The sequence below is a fragment of the Crinia signifera genome, chromosome 2 (assembly GCF_055691185.1).
Source record: "Crinia signifera chromosome 2, ASM5569118v1, whole genome shotgun sequence".
Classification (NCBI taxonomy): Eukaryota; Metazoa; Chordata; class Amphibia; order Anura; family Myobatrachidae; genus Crinia; species Crinia signifera.
The window spans coordinates 386,044,878-386,063,737 of record NC_139218.1 but is presented as its reverse complement, the minus strand read 5'-3'; the positions used below and the strand labels follow the sequence as shown (position 1 = coordinate 386,063,737).

Below are 18,860 nucleotides of genomic sequence, written 5' to 3'. Positions count from 1 at the left end.
CAGCGCTGTGAGGCAGTAATGCTAACCATGACACCATCTGTACTGCCCCGTATATATAACACATGGTGGGAATAGAACCCATGACCTCAGCGCTGTGAGGCAGTAATGTAACCATAACACCATCTGTACTGCCCCGTATATATAACACATGGTGGAGATAGAACCCATGACCTCAGTGCTGTGAGGTAGTAATGCTAACTATTACATCGTCCGTACTGCCCCGTATATATAACACATGGTGGGGATAGAACCAATGACCTCAGCGCTGTGAGGCAGTAATGCTAACAATTACACCGTCCGTACTGCCCCGTATATATGACACCTGGTGGGAATAGAACCCATTACCTCAGTGCTGTGAGGCAGTAATGCTAACCATTACATCGTCCGTACTGCCCCGTATATATAACACATGGTGGGGATAGAACCCATGACCTCAGCGCTGTGAGGCAGTAATGCTAACCATGACACCATCTGTACTGCCCTGTGTATATAACACATGGTGGGAATAGAACCCATGACCTCAGTGCTGTGAGGCAGTAATGCTAACCATTACATCGTCCGTACTGCCCCGTATATATAACACATGATGGGGATAGAACCCATGACCTCAAAGCTGTGAGGCAGTAATGTAACCATTACACCATCTGTACTGCCCCATATATATGACACCTGGTGGGAATAGAACCCATTACCTCAGTGCTGTGAGGCAGTAATGCTAACCATGACACCATCTGTACTGCCCCGTATATATAACACATGGTGGGAATAGAACCCATGACCTCAGCGCTGTGAGGCAGTAATGTAACCATGACACCATCTGTACTGCCCCGTGTATATATAACACATGGTGGGGATAGAACCCATGACCTCAGCGCTGTGAGGCAGTAATGTAACCATTACACCATCCGTACTGCCCCGTATATATAACACATGGTGGGGATAGAACCCATGACCTCAGCGCTGTGAGGCAGTAATGCTAACCATTACACCGTCCATACTGCCCCGTATATAACACATGGTGGGGATAGAACCCATGGCCTCAGTGCTGTGAGGCAGTAATGCTAACCATTACACCATCCGTACTGCCCCGTATATATAACACATGGTGGGGATAGAACCCAGGACCTCAGCCCACTGCCCAGTTAAATAGTTGTAACTCTGACGTGTTGGTAAAATGTATGCATGGTGGTGGGTCTGTACTTAACAATGTCAGGTAAAGTATACATACACTATATACAATTCACAAGAAAATCAGAGGTGAGATGCCCCTTGTCCCAGCCAAGCCCTGCTCAATTGCCCCCAGAACCATGGAGCCTCAAGCAGCTGCCCAGTGCTCCCATACGTTGAGAAGGTCCTGCCACCATCACCCACCAATAGCGCTCCATGGAAGAGGTTTTGCAGCTGTTTGGAGAAGCAGTGACCATCTACAAGGAAACAGAGTGTAATTCAACAGGAGAATCCTTTTCCAGGTGACAAAGGTGGGTCCTGGAGTCGGGGCACTTTCCCGGACAAATTCTACTAAGGCGAAAGCTCAACGGTTAAATACAGAGTGCAGGGATTTGTAATCAACTTCCAGGACTTATGGAAAGACCGGAATGTAGACAGACATACAAAACACCCCTGGAGTCGTTAACGCTGCACACTCATGAACATACATATGATCAAACATACATGCAGATAAAGGCACAGGAAGAATAACCCATTCATAGTTAATTAAGAAGAGGACAGCAAAAATAAATTTAAGATAGTCTTCAGTTTGAAAAGTACATTCAGAAACATGGGTAAAGTTTTGGGGTACATGGAACCTGAGATTTATTGAACAAAGTAAATACAATTGTATATTTACTGACATCCTCAGAAGAAAAAGAAGATGGCATGGAATTTAGCAGGGAGGGATGCAACCATTATAGCCTCATGCCAATTGTCGCGGACGTCAGGCGCCATTTTACTGCCAAGACAGAAAAATTGGATTTTGTCAAACCAAATAAATAATACACGCACTTATGGAATGTGATGTCCCAATCTGGTCCCCATCTGCACCCAGAAGCAGCAACATTTTGTGGCTGAAGAGCTTGTATTCATGAGGTGTCAGGTCACCATTTTCCAGTAAAGACAACAGGATATTGGCTTAGGCCACAAAATGGCTGCACTCATGATATCTAGGACAGGAAGCTGCTAAGGAAGAATATATATTATTTCTCTTTAGCATAATGTGCAAATCAACAACGCTCCTGTCAAAGATGTCTGCATGGAAAACCTCACGAATTAATATATTCATTACCTCATTTCATTTTGCCTCAGAATAAACAGAATTTCATCTCTCAGCGGCAAGAATTTAAATATACAGAAAAATACTACCCTCCACGCCTTACACCAGGCATGTCCAAACTGTGGCCCTCCAGCTGTTGTGAAACTACAAGTCCCACCATGCCTTGCCACAGCTTTGCTATTAGGGAATGCCAAAACTATGACAAGGCATGCTGGGATGTGTAGTTTCAAAACAGCTAGAGGGCCACAGTTTGGACATGCCTGCCTTACGCTGTACTGGAAGAGTCATAGGCAAACGCTCGACAAAGAAACAATCGTATTCTACCTTTACATATACATAGTAATACTGCGAATCAAAACTCTAAAAAAAAAAAAAAGAAAAACCACGAATGCTTTGCACGTTAATAAATGTATTTAAAAACGTAACGTCTGAGGGGAAAATCTTATGCACTTGGAATGAACGCCCAGAACTTCTTGAAATAAAACGAAAAGAAAAATATGAATTAAAAAAAATATACACTATAGCAATAAAAGGCTAATGAATAACTATCTGCCTGATAAATATGTATATGTAAGCGTATAAAGCTAGGGGAAGTGTCCAGATGATAGGTCGATAGAGTAGGTCGACAGTGGATAGGTAGACACCAAAACATCTACATGCATAAGGGTCAACATAGATATGTCGACATGAGCTCCGGCGTCGACAAAATGTGAATTGTGTCAACCTTTTCATGTGATGAACATTTCTATGTTGTCCTTTTGTCAATGTCGACCTATTGACTGTCCAGACATGGTGGGGTATGGGTCATTGGTCAACCAACATTAGGTCGAACACTGAAGGTCAAAATGGCTTAGGTCAACCCCTGAAATAGGTCGACAATGGTTAGGTCGACAGTCAAAAGGTCAACATGGGTTCTTTCATTTTTTTGTCCCGAATGTCAACATGGTCGACATGCTGCGCTCTCAACGCTTTTCTATTCTCCCTCCACGCACTAGTGGATGGTAGGGCATTAAGTACCGCATGTTGGCACTTTTCAATGTCTACCTAGCCATTGTCAAGCTAATGCTTGTGTCAACCTTCCATCCATGTCGACCTATTTCAGGTGTTGACCTTTGATGCGTCGACCTAGCAACCGTATACCACACGGTTAACCCTAAAATACAGAACCGCTAGGAAGACTGACCCATGTGTACATTATGTTTTTATCTTTTTTGGGGAGGGGTGGGGTGGGGGGTGAGGGTTTTTCGCTTTCAGGGAATGTAACAGAATGATTTTTAAAAAATGCAGGACTCCATCGCGGAAGTCCCACTGCCTCATGGTCATGGTCTCATGCGCTTCCAGTTGTGCAGGCCGTTACAGGTGGTGGAACGTCAAGTCAGGTCATGGAAGGGACTTTGTGAACCACCACAGCTGAGCGACGCCAGGTCTGTTCTCCGCTAAGACGATTGATCATTTGCAGCTACTAAACTTAAAAAAACAAACAAAAACGAAACAAAAACTAATGTGTAACATGTACAAAGAAACTAAACCGCATCAATGAAACATACACAGTCAGGATTAATTGATATTTAAGAGAGTGGTTTTTCTGTGTCGGATACAAATGCAGTAATGTGCAAAAGACAACTTGTCCTATATACGGTCGGTGGAACCGTCTACCGAAGCCGGCCCTTGGTTATTTGTCTGAACTCTTTCTCGGCCTGCAGAAACTGGACATGTTTTCATTCAGTGCATAAATTCTGCGGGAGAACTCCTCAAACTCCCCCAAGACCTGATCGTCACACTCCACCGCCACGGCGTGGTCCACCGGAATGCTGTTGAACGCCTCTAGCTGATCCCCTGAGGTGATGTCCGAGGCTTCGGTGCCCAGGATCTCCTCCGCCTGCTCCACCGCGCAGTGCAGATTGCAGGGAAGTCCATCACCTGTAAACTCTATACTTTCGTTCTGCAATAAAGTTCCGTTCACGGTGCAGGAAGAGTCAGAAAGTGTGTCGGCCGGGCCACGCTCCTGGTTATCCGTGGTCGCCGGGCTATCACCGTTAAGGCTCTCGCAAAAATCTTGGCAAAGGTTTCCTTTGGGTACATCTACGCGGGCATCTAGCAAAGAGGCGGACTGGCCTTTTTCGAATTGCGTTGCTGGAACCACGATTGCGATGGGATCTGCGAGCGCGGCTTTGTAGCTGGGAGGTGGCGTTCTGTATTGCATCTTTTCGTTCTCCGAGCTTGCACGTTTTCGCTGTTCCCTCTCCGGGGTCGAAGTCCGACTGGAGAAGCCAACATCGTGGCTACCAAACGCTGAGCTGGCCGGCCTTTTGGGTACAGGGATTGCACTTGACGTTGGGTGTCGATCACTAGAGGAAAAAGAAGGGGGTGGGTTATTACCGTTTGGGTGCAATACATCGCAAGCATTTTATTTTGGTCAATTGTTTTGTGTCAACTAATCGTAACTCGAAAAACAACCAACATTTACTAACACTTTCATGGTCAAATTATGTGGTGTGTCGACGTTTGCACTAATCATGGCCACAGACTGAAAAATGGACAAAGGTTTGGGCCCAAAAAAATTTCTTGACCACATCGACCTTTCAACATTGTCGACCGTAAGGAGTTGACCAATTGAATGTCTATCTAATTTACAACACCCTTAAAGCTTCAACAAAGCTCCAACAAAACCAAAAATCTGCATTTTGTTTAGGGGAAACTCAACATCCTACAAATATGCGCTCTTTATGCGCACGCCGCCTAGGCCGACAGCCATTAGGCGGACGCCGTCTAGGTCGACAGTCATTAGTTCGACACATGAAAAAGGTTGATACATATTAAATCGACATAGAAAAAGGTCAACATGAGTTTTCATGACCTAAGCTAATAACTGTCAACCTAGACAGGTTTGGCCATTAATGACTCATACCCATCCTATATAAGAAAAGGCTACCGCTATAGGGGGGTACTCAAGTGTTGTGCATGCTGGCAGCCACTAGATGGAGCAATTCAAATGTTGCTCCATTGGGGAACGCACAGCTGCCGGTGCTTATGTCATGGTTATGTTCCGTCATTGTTCTACCTAGCAGTCACAGAGGCTGGTCTTACATGTCAGATTATATCTGCGAGAACACAGGTTCCGCAGCTTCATGCATCTTTCCACAACGTCCCTGGCTGCAGACCGGACTAGAGCTGATCTCCACGGTCTGGAACCCGCCCAAACCCCACAACTACACAGGCTGGCATGAGTGCGCGCCTCTGCCAACATGCTTTCATCGTTTATGGTTTCAATCTTCCCTTTTATGGCAGGGCTGCGTGACATCACGGCAGCGAGAGCTGTAAATGCCAGTGTTTGACTTGGGCCCCGGCCATCTGTAAGGTTGCACACAGCTCCAAGCCAACGTCACGTCAATGCAACAAAAGGGAATCACAATCACTTCTCACCTTCCTGCCGGCTGCCTGAACAAGGGTGAAAGAAAGGAAAAGCTACAACAAGAGGGGCTAAGTGCTAACAGAGGAGTGACAGGAACAGGCACAGGGACAACACTCCTCTGATGACAACGTTGCTCGTGTTACTTCTGCCTATGGCTCCCGCTGGTCAGTCAGCGAAGTCTCCAAAAGTCATGTCAGTCATAGATCTGTCCTATGGACGACTCACCATCGGACCATCAGCCCGTATTCCATGAACGACTTGATGTTCGGGAGGGTCTGCCGTAAATCCGGGGTCCCCAATGAGTGTTGGTATCTCAGCTGGAAGACAAAGGGGAATTGTTAGGCGCGCTTTATATAAAGGGTGACAGATTAACCCCGCATTGCCTTCATGTTGACTACAGAGGTACTGAAAGCATTTTTATTAAGTGGGAATTTCGAATTTAAATAGAACTAGTAAAAATGGCAATAAAAGTGGAAAAACATCCAGCCTGATGGGGCCATTTGTGCAAGAAGCAGGTTCAGCCTGAACCGAAACCCTATGTACAAAACAGCCATTATGAGACGTCCTGCAATGTTCCACCAAACACCCCACATTACACAGGACGAGAACGTGTTCCACTTGATCATTACTGGTCAACAGACACCGTTGTGGTCACAGAGGCGAATTGTGTTGTAGTCATGTGTAAATTTACCATTTCGCTTCCGAGCACTATTTTGGCACTTTTTGGATTGGCCACCTTCCGAAATCAGTACCTGGATTTATTTTTACACGTAAGAGGGTTATGGCAACCAATTAGATTCTAGCTATAGGGGTTACTGTAATAGCCCCGGATCTGCAGACTGCAGAGGGTTCCGTGGGGGACTGCGTCTTAAAGTAGCAATCAATAAAAAGACAACACACAATTCTTTTAAAATGACTGTTCCTTTAAAACTGGGTCAGAATCCGGAACGTCCTGACAGTTGGAATCCTGGGCTGTTTTAGTGTCTTCCAACTGTAACTCGACAGCTGGAATTCAACGTTCTGGCTGTTGAGTGTCAGAAAGTCGGTAGATTCGCAAAAAGTCCACAAATTGTCTAAAAAATGGCTGTGACTTCGACAATCTGCGACCGTTTCCAGAAAAAAAAAAAACAGATCCAACTTTTTAAAATGTCGGATCGGACAGCCTTCAATACGGTCATTAATGGCCGCATTGAATAGGCGAGTGCCGATATTTCCCATCAGATTGAATACCCCCATTATCTTCTAGGACAGGGCTGGGCAACACCGGCCCTCCAGATGTTGATGAACTACACATCCCAGCATGCCTTGCATCAGTTTCAGCATGGCCACATAGCAAAACTAATGCAAAGCATCCTGGGATGTGTAGTTCATTAACATCTGGAGGACCGGTGTTGTACAGCCCTGTTCTAGGAGGTGCTAGATAAATAAGTAAGAAAAAAGGGGGTGTCGTAATTGTTGTATGTATTATATGTCATTTTTTATTTCGCTATTGGTTTTAAAATATAAAAATTAAAAGTTATATCTTACTGTGTCGTTTCTTAGGTGCACCACATAGTGACAATACTTTTTTCACCTTTGCTCAAAACTTCTTGCCTTCGATAAATAAGTAGAATCTAACTGGTTGCTATTGGAAACATCCCGCTTCTTAAAGCCTGCCCTTTAGTAAATTTATCCCTAAGGAGCAACATCAATGAGAAGATTGGGCTCTCCTTACTAAATGACATCTGTGATGCTGATCTGGTTATATGATGTAAGTAGCGGTATGCCTTGTCGATATGCTGGTGCCAGAATCTAGATAGGACACACCTGAAGACAGACATGCAAAAGGTGACTATGGTCGACACAAGAGTTGACATGACTTTTCATGATTTTAAGGGTCAGAAAGTGGTTCTCAAATGCTCCGCAAAAGTCCAGGTTTTAAGTATATATATGCTTAAACACAGGTGATAATTAGTACCTGTCAGTTTGATTATACCATCTGTGCACAAGCAGGGATATCCCGTTGAGGACTGTGCTTGGGAACCGGTTAAGGACTTGGGGGAAGGTTAGGCTATGGGAGGTTAGCAAATAGGGGATGGGTTAGGAAATCGGGGGAGGGGTACAGTTACTGCTATTGGAGTCTGTGGGTACCAGCATGGGGGCAATAGAGCACTCTTATGTCAAAATTTGGGAGAAAAAAAAAAAACTTGAAAAATGTTGAACTTTTGGACTTTCGACCTTCCCGTTGTCAACCTAAAGCTTGTGTCAACCTTAAGCATGTCGACCTAATGTATGTCTACTTTCATACTGTCTACCCCAGGGGTTCCCAATCTTTTTGGATTCACGGCACCCTAGAGAATCAGAATTTTTTTCACGGCACCCCTAGGTCCAAAATTTTTTAATTTGATTGGGTTTATATGCGATTCTTAGTGGCAGTTATGTGGTAAAGGGCAGGATTTGCTTCTGTTTGTACACATTCTATGATTGGCAGCCACCAGCACTGGTTTTGCTCATAAATAATTAACCATTAATAATTTGAGTTGGTCCTAGACCACCAACCCGCGGCACCCCTGCATGTGTCCCGAGGCACCCCAGGGAGCCACGGCACACAGTTTGGGAACCACTGGTCTACCCCATGACCCCTACCCCTCCAGGGTCTGAGCGGCAGGAAATACAAACGGTAAGGGCTTTCAGGTGAATCGCACTCTTCCTTGGCAGTGAGGGGGTTAAACGTATCTTAAAACCCCATTCAGCAACACAGACATTTATCTAGGGTACAGATTTGGGCAAGAGGTCCACAATAAGACAAGGTAGCGCCCATACATTCATCATGTAAATGGCTTAGGCAGACCTCTGGTGTTCTCATTGGGAGCCTGACCCTGCCAGGTCGTTTCCCGCATGATCGCATTCATATGGAACGGATAAAACGTCCCGAGGTACGAGATATTTATTAGTACTTCTAGAACGCAGATTAAGAAATTATACACAAGGTATTCATAAAAATAGTATTATTCGGGCGGTGTGTAATAGCGGCACAACGAAAGATATATGGAGTTCCTGGCTATAAATCAGCTCCAGAAACAGCTTATAAAGCATTGTTCTCAGAGCAATGACTCCACAGGAGAATGTTAGTGACCGATGCGTGTTACAGCCCCCCTAGGTTGCCTGTTCCGTGGTAGCGGATAGTGCGGTGGTACCGGAGATGATAGCGGTCTCTCTGAGCGATACACTGGTGTATCACCAGCGGTGTAGGAAGGTTCCTGAGAAACAGCAATGGACAATTACATTGAATACCTAACCCCCCTGGAAACAAGCAATTAACCCATACGGCAGCAAGCATGTATTCCCCTCTAGCAACAAGCATTTAACCCCTACAGCAGCAAGCATGTATTCCCCTCCCGGCAACGAGAATGAAACCCCTGGCAATGACCATGGAACCCTCTATGGCAGACATGTCCAAACGATGGCCCTCCAGCTATTGTGAAACTACAAGTCCCATCATGCCTTGCTACAGTTTTGCTTTTAGGGTATGCTAAAACTATGGCAAGGCATGCTGGGATGTGTAGATTCACAACAGCTGGAGGGCCATAGTTTGGACATGCCTGCCCTATGGCAACAAGCATGTTATCCCCCTTGGCAACAAGCCCACAAAACATTGGCCAGTGTGTACCCACCTTTACATATAGATATAGAGACAGGGGTTTGGGTACGAGGCAGCACTCAAACCGCTCAATGCCACGTGGTGCGGGTTAAATAATACAAGCACGCTTACCCCATCCATCTGGATAAAGCACATACCAGCACTCACATGGAAATTCAATTAGCCGTGGCAGATTACCGCAGACTATTTGAACCCATGGGGTGATTCTATTAGTCCTGAAGCCAGGAGATATTGGGGAATTTATTTCAACTGTCTACGACCTGCCAGGATGGTGTGAGCTCACGGATCCATGAACTGCTCAGGGATTCTGTGAGCCAACGTCCAATCAGGAGAAGCTAGAAGACCAAATGTGTGTACAACACTGGGCGATCAAATGAACGATATCGACCAGTGTATATGCTATACCCGAGGAACAATGCACACTCCTGCAGGTCGTTAACAACCCCCCCCCCCCCCCATTTAGAGATGTGGGAACATTATCGTTAACGAGACATGTGTCTATGCACTTGACACAGGCACCTGCCACCATGATATCGGCAGTGGTCAGTATCTGCAGGGTGTACGAGCCATTATTTAATAGCCTTGAAAGATCACGCGCAAGGCTACCACCAGTTTCCATTGGAACCACAAGAAAGCGGGCCCTGCTGTCACATCCAACCTTCTGTCACTTTATGCCAACAGTGATAAGCTCGGTCTTTCCCGTACTCCCATTAAAATAATATTCATCTTGCAACGGAGGTGATGTCAGACAGACACTTTCAGGTGCACATACATTACATTGGTTTATATAGGATAGGTCTACAGTGTGGCTCTAGCGTAAAAGGACGCTTCATTACAACACCAGGCCCAGGCTTTGACTCATGCCATGGATCGCTACGACCTTTAAATGAAAAACAAATGTATCACCCCTAAAATAGCACAAGAGTACAGCAAGTGAACCAAGATGCAGCTAAGCCTGCGAGGCCTCACTAACCACTGTGGCCATGTTTTACTACTTCAATGCAACAATTGCAGTTAAACAATAGGCATCAATAAAACCCCTATAATTCCCAATAAGCAGAATGAATTCACACAGGACAAAAAGTCCTTAAACACGTACAAGAAAGCAGGATATAGGCCCAAGCAACGACGATACCGCTGAACCGCGTCAGCGGGGAATTTGCAAGCGTACACTAGCGCTGCGAGTCATCCACCTCCAGCTGCAGGTAATATGGTTTTCATGCCTACATGAGGGCACCATGTCCACCCAAGTGTAGGTGGTAGGATCTGGCAAAGTGGTGCCACTCTGCTGGCCCGTGCAACACTTGAGGTGCGTTCGCCTTCTACTACAAGATTGTACGTTAAGGACTCCCTTTAAACAGATTAAGGCAGGCATGTCCGAACTATGGCCCTCCAACTGTTGTGAAACTACAAGTCCCATCATGCCTTGCCACAGTTTTGCTATTAGGGAATGCTAAAACTATTGCAAGGCATGCTGGGAGGTGTAGTTTCAAAACAGCTGGAGGGCCATAGTTTGGACATGTCTGGATTAAGGCAAAACAACATCAAAGCTGGAAATCGGAGAAGCTATTTAGAAGAGAGTTTGTCCTTTAAATCCAATGAACAACGATCTGTGCAACATTTGGCTATTTTACCAAATTCTTGGACAAAGATAATAGTGACAGATTCCTTCGTTTCCAAGGAGTAATTAAGACGGAGCTCAAGGAGTCATGTTCTTTTTGTACATAGTGAAAGTCATTTATTAAAAAAATCAGTTAAGAAAAACATCACCAAACGCCGTTGACGTCACCTCATCCAGATGCTGAGTTCTTTGGATATGTTGGAGTGCTAAAAGAAGAATTCAGGAACTTGTGGGCAAGGGGTATGGTATAAAAGTGTTTCGGTCGACCCAAAATGGTCAACATGATCAGCTTGGAAATGGTCGACACAAATGTCGATGTGGGCTTTTTGTGTTGTTTTTTATTTTTTTATTTAACATTGGTATCAGTCTGTAAATTTTGGCACAGAAACTAATTACTGCAACTTTGTTGTTTTTTGAAAAATCAGGTCAAGTATTTTGCAGCCCTTAAAAACAAAAAAGAAGAAGACTGCAGCAGATGGATAAATGACATAATAAAAAAAAAAATGGCTTTGACCCATGCCACGAGATCTTGGCCAAGGAACTCACATTTCTGTGTGATAATCTAATGTGTCAGGGATTGCTTTCCTTCTGTAAAGATGAATCGGTTCGAGCACAACATCAAGAGAAGTACTTGGCAAAATGTTTTCTCTGTCAACAACGGATCTGTGAAAAGGCTGCAACTTGCTCCAGTTATTCACGGAGAAACGGTTCCCAGAGAGAGCGAGTACAGACGATAACTAGATACCAGAGGGAGCGGAGAGCTGTTATTCTTGGCGCGGGAGAAGTCAATCGGACAGGACGGTATTAGACTGGTAAGTCCTGCAGGATCGCTCTATCTGACGGAGGGGAGATGTACCGAATCCGGTACAAGTCTGTGCGCAGGATGACTGCTTTCTGCCAGTGCGACTCCAATAGGACACGCTATAAAATGTATATATATATTAACAACTTAAAAGCACTGATTCTTTTGACCTTTGTGGCCTATGGGCTTCCAACAAGTAATGAGGGCCTGTGTCTGGTTTGATCGTTTCCCGGCATATTCGTAACCAGGGACCGATGTTTTGGCTCTGTGCATGCGTATACTCGCATATGCAGGACGGCTGCGCGGACTCCTTCGGTGACTTTCACACTTTTCGGCGCGTTTGCACAGGATGTGGTATTGAAGCCGCAGGTGGCTGTCGAATGGGGACGCCGGCCGTCCCCAAAGGAAGGCAGATGGGCAGCTGACGACACAGTTCACGTTTTCCAGGTCACCCAACAGGTGCACTCATTACACATTTTAAAAGATCCACAGGTAGAGCCAATTATTTCACTTGTGATTCTGTGAGGAGACCTGCAAAACATGCACCGTGAGAGGTGAGGTGAGGACCGACTTTGAGAACCCGTGAATTCGATTTTTTTTTATCATTTCTTTTGAGAAATATTTCTAGGGATCGTTTACGAACTTCAGAAACAAAATTTTATTTTCTGAATTTTTTTTATCTGTCGGTTTGTGCCGGCATCACGCAAAACCTGCTGAAATTTGGATGGCATTTTTCTGTTGCATGGCTTTAGTGACTGGGAAAGAAACGGCGGTCTGTATTATCTAGATGTGACATCAGAGAGAGGAGCAACAAAAAGGAGAATCAGAAAACGCTCAGGGCTGCTGGCGTAGACCTCGGGGCCAGATGCTTCTCTCGTGGGCAGCTTTACGTGGCTTTCCCACGAGTTGGTAGCCCCAAGCATCTTTGTGTGTCTGAAGGGAAAACTGCAAACAGTGCGGGCAGAGACATTTTGTGATGAATGTGTACAATATAAATCACAATGGCACGACTGTCTCTGTAATACCAGTTCTGCTGAGCAACAACAGGAATTCACATAGGCAAACGCTAGTGAAAGTATAAACTAGTCTTACAAGGGAGGTGATTCCGGTTCACTCGCAAAGCACATTTGGTTCGCTGATGGACAAAGCCATGTGCACTGCAGGTGGGGCAGATGTAAAATGTGCAGAGAGAGTTAGATTTAGGCAGGGTTTGTACTTCAAATTGAAAGCAGCCAGTATTTACCCTGCACAGAAACAAACTAACCTCCCCAAATCTAATAGCAAAGCAAGTGTTCAGGCCCAATGAGAGATGCGGTGGTAAAAATGATGAAACACATCTTGTAGACAATCAGAAAGCTAACGAGCAGCATGTGGTCCCCGGGACGCAGTCAATAGGATACACCCTTCGGCAGTAGACCGTTGTACTGCTGGTATATGTAATATACGGTATGCAGCATTTGCCAAAATCCTGCTACCTGCGTTCCAAGGTCCCTATAACTCTTACCAGGGGCTTACACATCGGCCATTTCCCATCAGTAACTCCAGTGCATAAATCCCATGTTATCATGTAAACAGTATAGTATTTAACAACATATTATATCATATATATATATATTTATATTTATTTTATAGGTTTCTGAAACACGTTCTTTCCAAACCAAGTGACCGCAGAGACATAGGAGGATAAAGGGATAGGATTCCAGGTTCTATCGGAGTGATAGTATTACAGTGTGTGGAAACCTTTCTAGACGGTGTTCTAGCTGAGAGCGTCCGTGTGCCAGGAAGCCGCGTCCTTCCAGCGCTCAGACGACAGGATAAAATACAGCGCAGAATTTACACGGTGCATTAGAGCCCGTTTCATCCTCCCGCAGCTGGTGTTTATTAGACAGCTCGATGATGACGGGAGATCGCTGCCAACATTCAGGACGATGGTTGGTTTTATTGCTGTCTTTTAACAACAAATAGTCCCTATTCTTAGCGCTCATAAAAAGTTATGGAGTAGATGGGGATGAAATGTGCATTAATCTGTCTCATTTAATGCATGGGATTCACTTGTATCAAGTACACGTTCCATCAAAACACTGCAAAGTCTGGGCTAGACCTGCGAAATAAGACGGGAGGGCCCTGCCCCACCAATGCTCACACTCAAACCAGACCTGTGCTATCCCCTGTAATGTACTACAGCTTGTTATGTAGAGCTATTGAAAAAAGGTTTCACAGTGCTTGTTACCCATTGGTGGATATAGTATAGGTTGTGGAATGTACACAGTGCTTAGTACCCATTGGTGGATATAGTCTAGGGCAGTGGTAGCCAACCCTAGCCCTCGAGAGCTACCAACAGTTCACATTTTCCAGACAACCTAGCTGCTGCACAGCTGCACTCATTAATCACTGACACATTTTAAAAGATGCACAGATGGAGCTAATTAGCTCACTTGTGATTCTGTGAGGAGACCTGCAAAACATGCACTGTTGGTAGCTCTCGAGGACTAGGGTTGCCTACCCCAGGTCTACGGTGTGGGCCGTACACAGTGCTTGTTACCCATTTGTGGATATAGTCTAGGGCAGGGATCCTCAAACAGTTTTGGGTACTTATGTAATATCTGGGCTCCTGTTTTTCTTAAGAGACCGCGTCCGCTCGCCACGCTTCGGGCACGGAGGCTCGCTGCGCTCGCCACACTATATAAAATCAACTCCATGCGTAGTTGGATAGTAGGGGTATAAAAAAATGGGGTCCATTTAACATGGGAGCACAGATAATACATAAGTATCCAGTTTTGCTCTGGGACCCCATTAGACAATAAAAATAATGACAGGACCCCAGCAAGTTACTGCAGAAGGTCATCACATCACATGTGTAGACAGCAGACAGTACATACATGGCAGCATTGTGGAGGCACAGAGTGATGGGAGGAGTCTAATATACCATAACCCATCACATCACGTGTGTAGTCAGCAGACAGCACATACATGGCAGCATTGTGGAGGCACAAAATGATGGGAGGAGTCTAAAATAACAGACAACACAACAGAGTTTTCAGACTCCTTGAATCACTGACTGATATTAAAAAAGTAATCAGCCTGATGGTCAGAAACATGGAGTCGCAACCCCATGCTGAGAAGGTCGGGACCCACAGTTTGAGAACTGCTGGCCTAGGGTGTGGACCGTACACAGTGCTTGTTACCCATTGGTGAATATAGTCTAGGGTGTGGACCGTACACAGTGCTTGTTACCCATTGGTGGATATAGTCTAGGGCAGGCATGTCCAACGTTGGCCCTCCAGATGTTTTGAAACTACACATCCCAGCATGCTTTGCAATAGTTTAAGCATTCTCTAATAGTAAAACTGTGGCAAAGCATGCTGGGATGTGTAGTTTCACAACATCTGGAGGGCCAACGTTGGACATGCCTGGTCTAGGGTTTGGACCGTACACAGTGCTGGTTACCCATTAGTGGATATAGTCTAGGGCAGGCCTGTCCAACCTGTGGCTCTCCAGATGTTGTCCAACTACAAATCCCATCATGCCTTGCCACAGTTTTGCTATAAGGGAGTGTTAAAACTGTGGCAGGGCATGCTGGGATTTGTAATTTGACAACATCTGGAGAGCCACAGGTTGGCCTGTCCTGGGCTAGGGTGTTGACCGTACACAGTGCTTGGTACCCATTGGTGGATATAGTCTAGGGCAGGCATTCCCAACCACGGTCCTCAAGGCACACCAACAGTGCAGGTTTTAGTGATATCCAGGCTTCAGCACAGATGGTTTAATCAGAATCCCTCAGATACTAATTAAGTCACCTGTGCTCAAGCCTGGATATCACTAAAACCTGCACTGTTGGTGTGCCTTGAGGACCGTGGTTGGGAATGCCTGGTCTAGGGTGTGGACCGTACACAGTGCTCGTTACCCATTGGTAGATATAGTCTAGGGTGTGGACCGTACACAGTGCTCGTTACCCATTGGTGGATATAGTCTAGGGTGTGGACCATAGATAGAAAAGGTGTAGCTCAACAGTGAATAGGTAGACACTAACAAGAAAGTGTGGACACATGAGAAGGCCGACATGAGTTTTTCAGCTTTATGGAAAAAGCCTAAAAATGTGTGAAAAACTCATATTGACCTTTTTTCTGGGCCCACCTATCATTTGGTTCCCTTGTAGAATGTGTCCATAAGGAATGAATGCAGTAATTGTTTAAAAATGTGACAGAAGGTAATGACTACACCTGTACACCAGCTAGGTGGTCCGGAAAACACGACCTGTTAGCAGATCTCATGGACTGCATTGTCCACCCCAGTATATATATGTTTATACTTTCCCGTGTACTTGTCTAATAGATATTAGAAAAGGATCGAAGAACTAGTTATTAGAAAGGTCTGCTTGCAAACAATAGTACAGGTGCCATTATCATCCAACCCCAATTCTCCCTCTCCTCCTAAAACTCGATCCTAAAACTCAATCAACAGTCAGGTGGTGTGACCTAGCACAGGTGCCTACTATACTGAAGTTTACAAATGCTGGGGGGGGGGGGGGGGGGGGGGGGGGGGGGGGGAATGACCCCTTAAACTGCAAGGTTCACAGAAAATTCAGTGGGCCTGCTGCATTTGTAGCGACCGCCGCCGTTTTGATGGCCGCACTCACAGTTTCCACCTCACGTAAAAGAACCAGCGAGGTGGAAACGGCAAGAGAAGGGGACGGCGTTGAATATGTTGATGGCGAGCGATCGCCAGTGCTTGCCGTCGGCATTGAATTTACCCCATTGTATTCTGGCTATGAAGTAATTGGGATGAGGACAATAAGACAAAAAGGCGGCAGACGTTAAACACCCAAGCTTGCTCATGTCCTGTAGAGGAATATCACGCAAATGCGTCTGAAACATTAATATTCAGGAGTAATCGGAGGAAAAATTAACTTCAAAGAAAGGGTAGTGGCCATGAGGACTAGCCTCCCATCAGAGGTGGTAGAGGCTAAAGGTGCCCATACATGTTGCGATTCTAGCATGCGTTTTGAACTTTTAAAGTTCAAAACACATTGCATGTGCTTATAAATCGCACTGTGCACCTGCGGGGATGTAATGCACATCCCCGCGGGTACAATATTGTATAGCACAAAAGTATGTGCAGGCAGTACTTTTTGTGCTGCATCGCATCACTTTCCTAGTACATGCAATGAGATGTCCATTAGGTGACTATAAACTTTAAAAAAAAAAAGAAAAAGCCTAAAATCGCATCACAACAGTGCAGTACATCGCATCGCATCCCATACAAGTGCCAAAATCGCACAGCACCAATAAAGTTCCAAACGCACAGCACACTAAAATCGAAACGTGTATGGGCACATTAAGGGCGGTAATCAAAAAGACTAAACGGTTTTGTAGGAAACGCGGTGGATTGTTGAATCCGCGTCCGTTTTTTCGACAATTCACGGACTTTGACACTCAGGGCCTTATTCTAGTTCACTCTTTCTGACAAAATCCTTCTTAGATGGACAAAACCATGTGCACTGCAGGGGGGCAGATGTTACTTGTGCAGACAGAATTAGATTTGGGTAAGTTATTTTGTTTCTGTGCAGGGTAAAAACTGACTGCTTTATTTTTACACTGCAATATATATCTCACTTTGAAGTAAAACCCCACCCAAATCTAATTCTCTCTGCACAAGTAACATCTGTCCCACCTGCAGTGCACATGGTTTTGTCCATCTAAGAAGGATTTTGTCAGAAAGAGTGAACTAGACTAAGGCCCTCAGTCAGAACATTGAGTCGAGTTAGTGTCGGAAGCCATTGAAAACAGTCGGGATTACTACTGTCAACGTTCCGACACTCGGAATCCCGTATTGAATACCCCCCAAGACCTCGCCCACGGATGGCGCAATTCTATCCTACATTCAGTATTTAATTCACCAAAGTCCTGAGCAAAAAATAAACATTTCAAATGACACGATCTGCATGTTAACGAAAATCCGAAATAAAATAATAGCAATAGTCCCTGCATATAGGTTGTTAGTGGAAATCATACAGTAACATATGGCACGGAACATATGGTGGGAATCAGAGAATTAATGTTTCCAATTATTGTGTTTCAGTTCCGACAAATCGTACACAAACTCGCAGCATCATAAATAACTTGTGTATATACTATGTGTAATCCTCCAGACTAATCCCTGTTACTGGGCAAGTGATCAGGCGTAGGCAATTAGCGGAGGTCTGTTCTGGAATCAAAAGGTGATCTGCTGGTAGGGTGTGCTGGGACTTTTAGTTCCACAAAAGCCAGAGACCCACAGGTACTGTAGCCCAATAATAATGCAAGATGTCCACTCGCCAGAAAGTCTTTCCTGAACCATCACAGCAAGAGATCAGTATGATAAAACCAGAGCAGTCTTAGTAACCTGTGGAACTACAAGTCTCATCAAACACTGTCAGCCACACGTTCAGCTTAACCACAACTGGAGGGACTGCCTGCCTATGGGTCACAGGTAGGGTGGCTAATCCCTGGATCGGCGGGATCTCGGTATTTGGCCCCAAAATGTCAGGGGTTTCAATCCAGGGATTGGAATATCCAATACAGGGATTTTGCATACCCAGTCTGATGTTGGGCAGCGTCTGAGCACTCGCTCAGACGCTGCCAGGCTGTTCACGAACCCAACGTACGGCTTGCGAGATAAGGAGATCAGGCTTCTAAAAAGCTGCACAAAATTTATTTGGCAGATGTTCTGGTAACACAAATTCAGGTCTAAGTTTTTACTTCTTTGAAACCTTAAATACATTCCACCTGCACCGGTGCAAATAGAGGTTACGGATTAACACCTGGTGACTGCTCCCATCATCTACCCAATGCAGAATAAGAGGTGACCCCTGAGTGCCTGGTGACTGCAGGTACAGACCTGGGCAATGTTCTTGTTGAGAAGGTAGACGCCATAATCAAATTGCAGCTTTTCACCTCCTTTGGGGTATAAAGGGAACCTAGAAAGAAAATGAAAAACAATTCAGCCTAGATATATCACTGAAATGGGGTTATACATGCCCTGGAAATGATCGCTATATAGACGTCATTAAATCACTGCTACACACACAATACAAAAGGCACCTTATACCATTCATTCAAGTTATTTTACCCTCTTGGA

At 45.1% G+C, this 18,860-nt stretch overlaps 1 protein-coding gene across 1 annotated transcript in view; it reads right to left on the bottom strand.

Annotated features, from left to right (window-relative positions):
* Positions 1-3,488: 3,488 nt before the first annotated feature.
* The window catches only part of UVRAG (UV radiation resistance associated), a 66,967-nt gene continuing 51,595 nt past the window's right edge, over positions 3,489-18,860 (bottom strand). The window contains exons 13-15 of the mRNA XM_083170254.1: positions 18,621-18,699; positions 5,907-5,998; positions 3,489-4,617 (exon numbers count right to left, since the gene is read on the bottom strand). Coding sequence (XP_083026380.1) covers positions 3,942-4,617; positions 5,907-5,998; positions 18,621-18,699 — 847 coding nt within the window. The 3' untranslated portion in view covers positions 3,489-3,941. The remainder of the gene's footprint in view (positions 4,618-5,906; positions 5,999-18,620; positions 18,700-18,860) is intronic.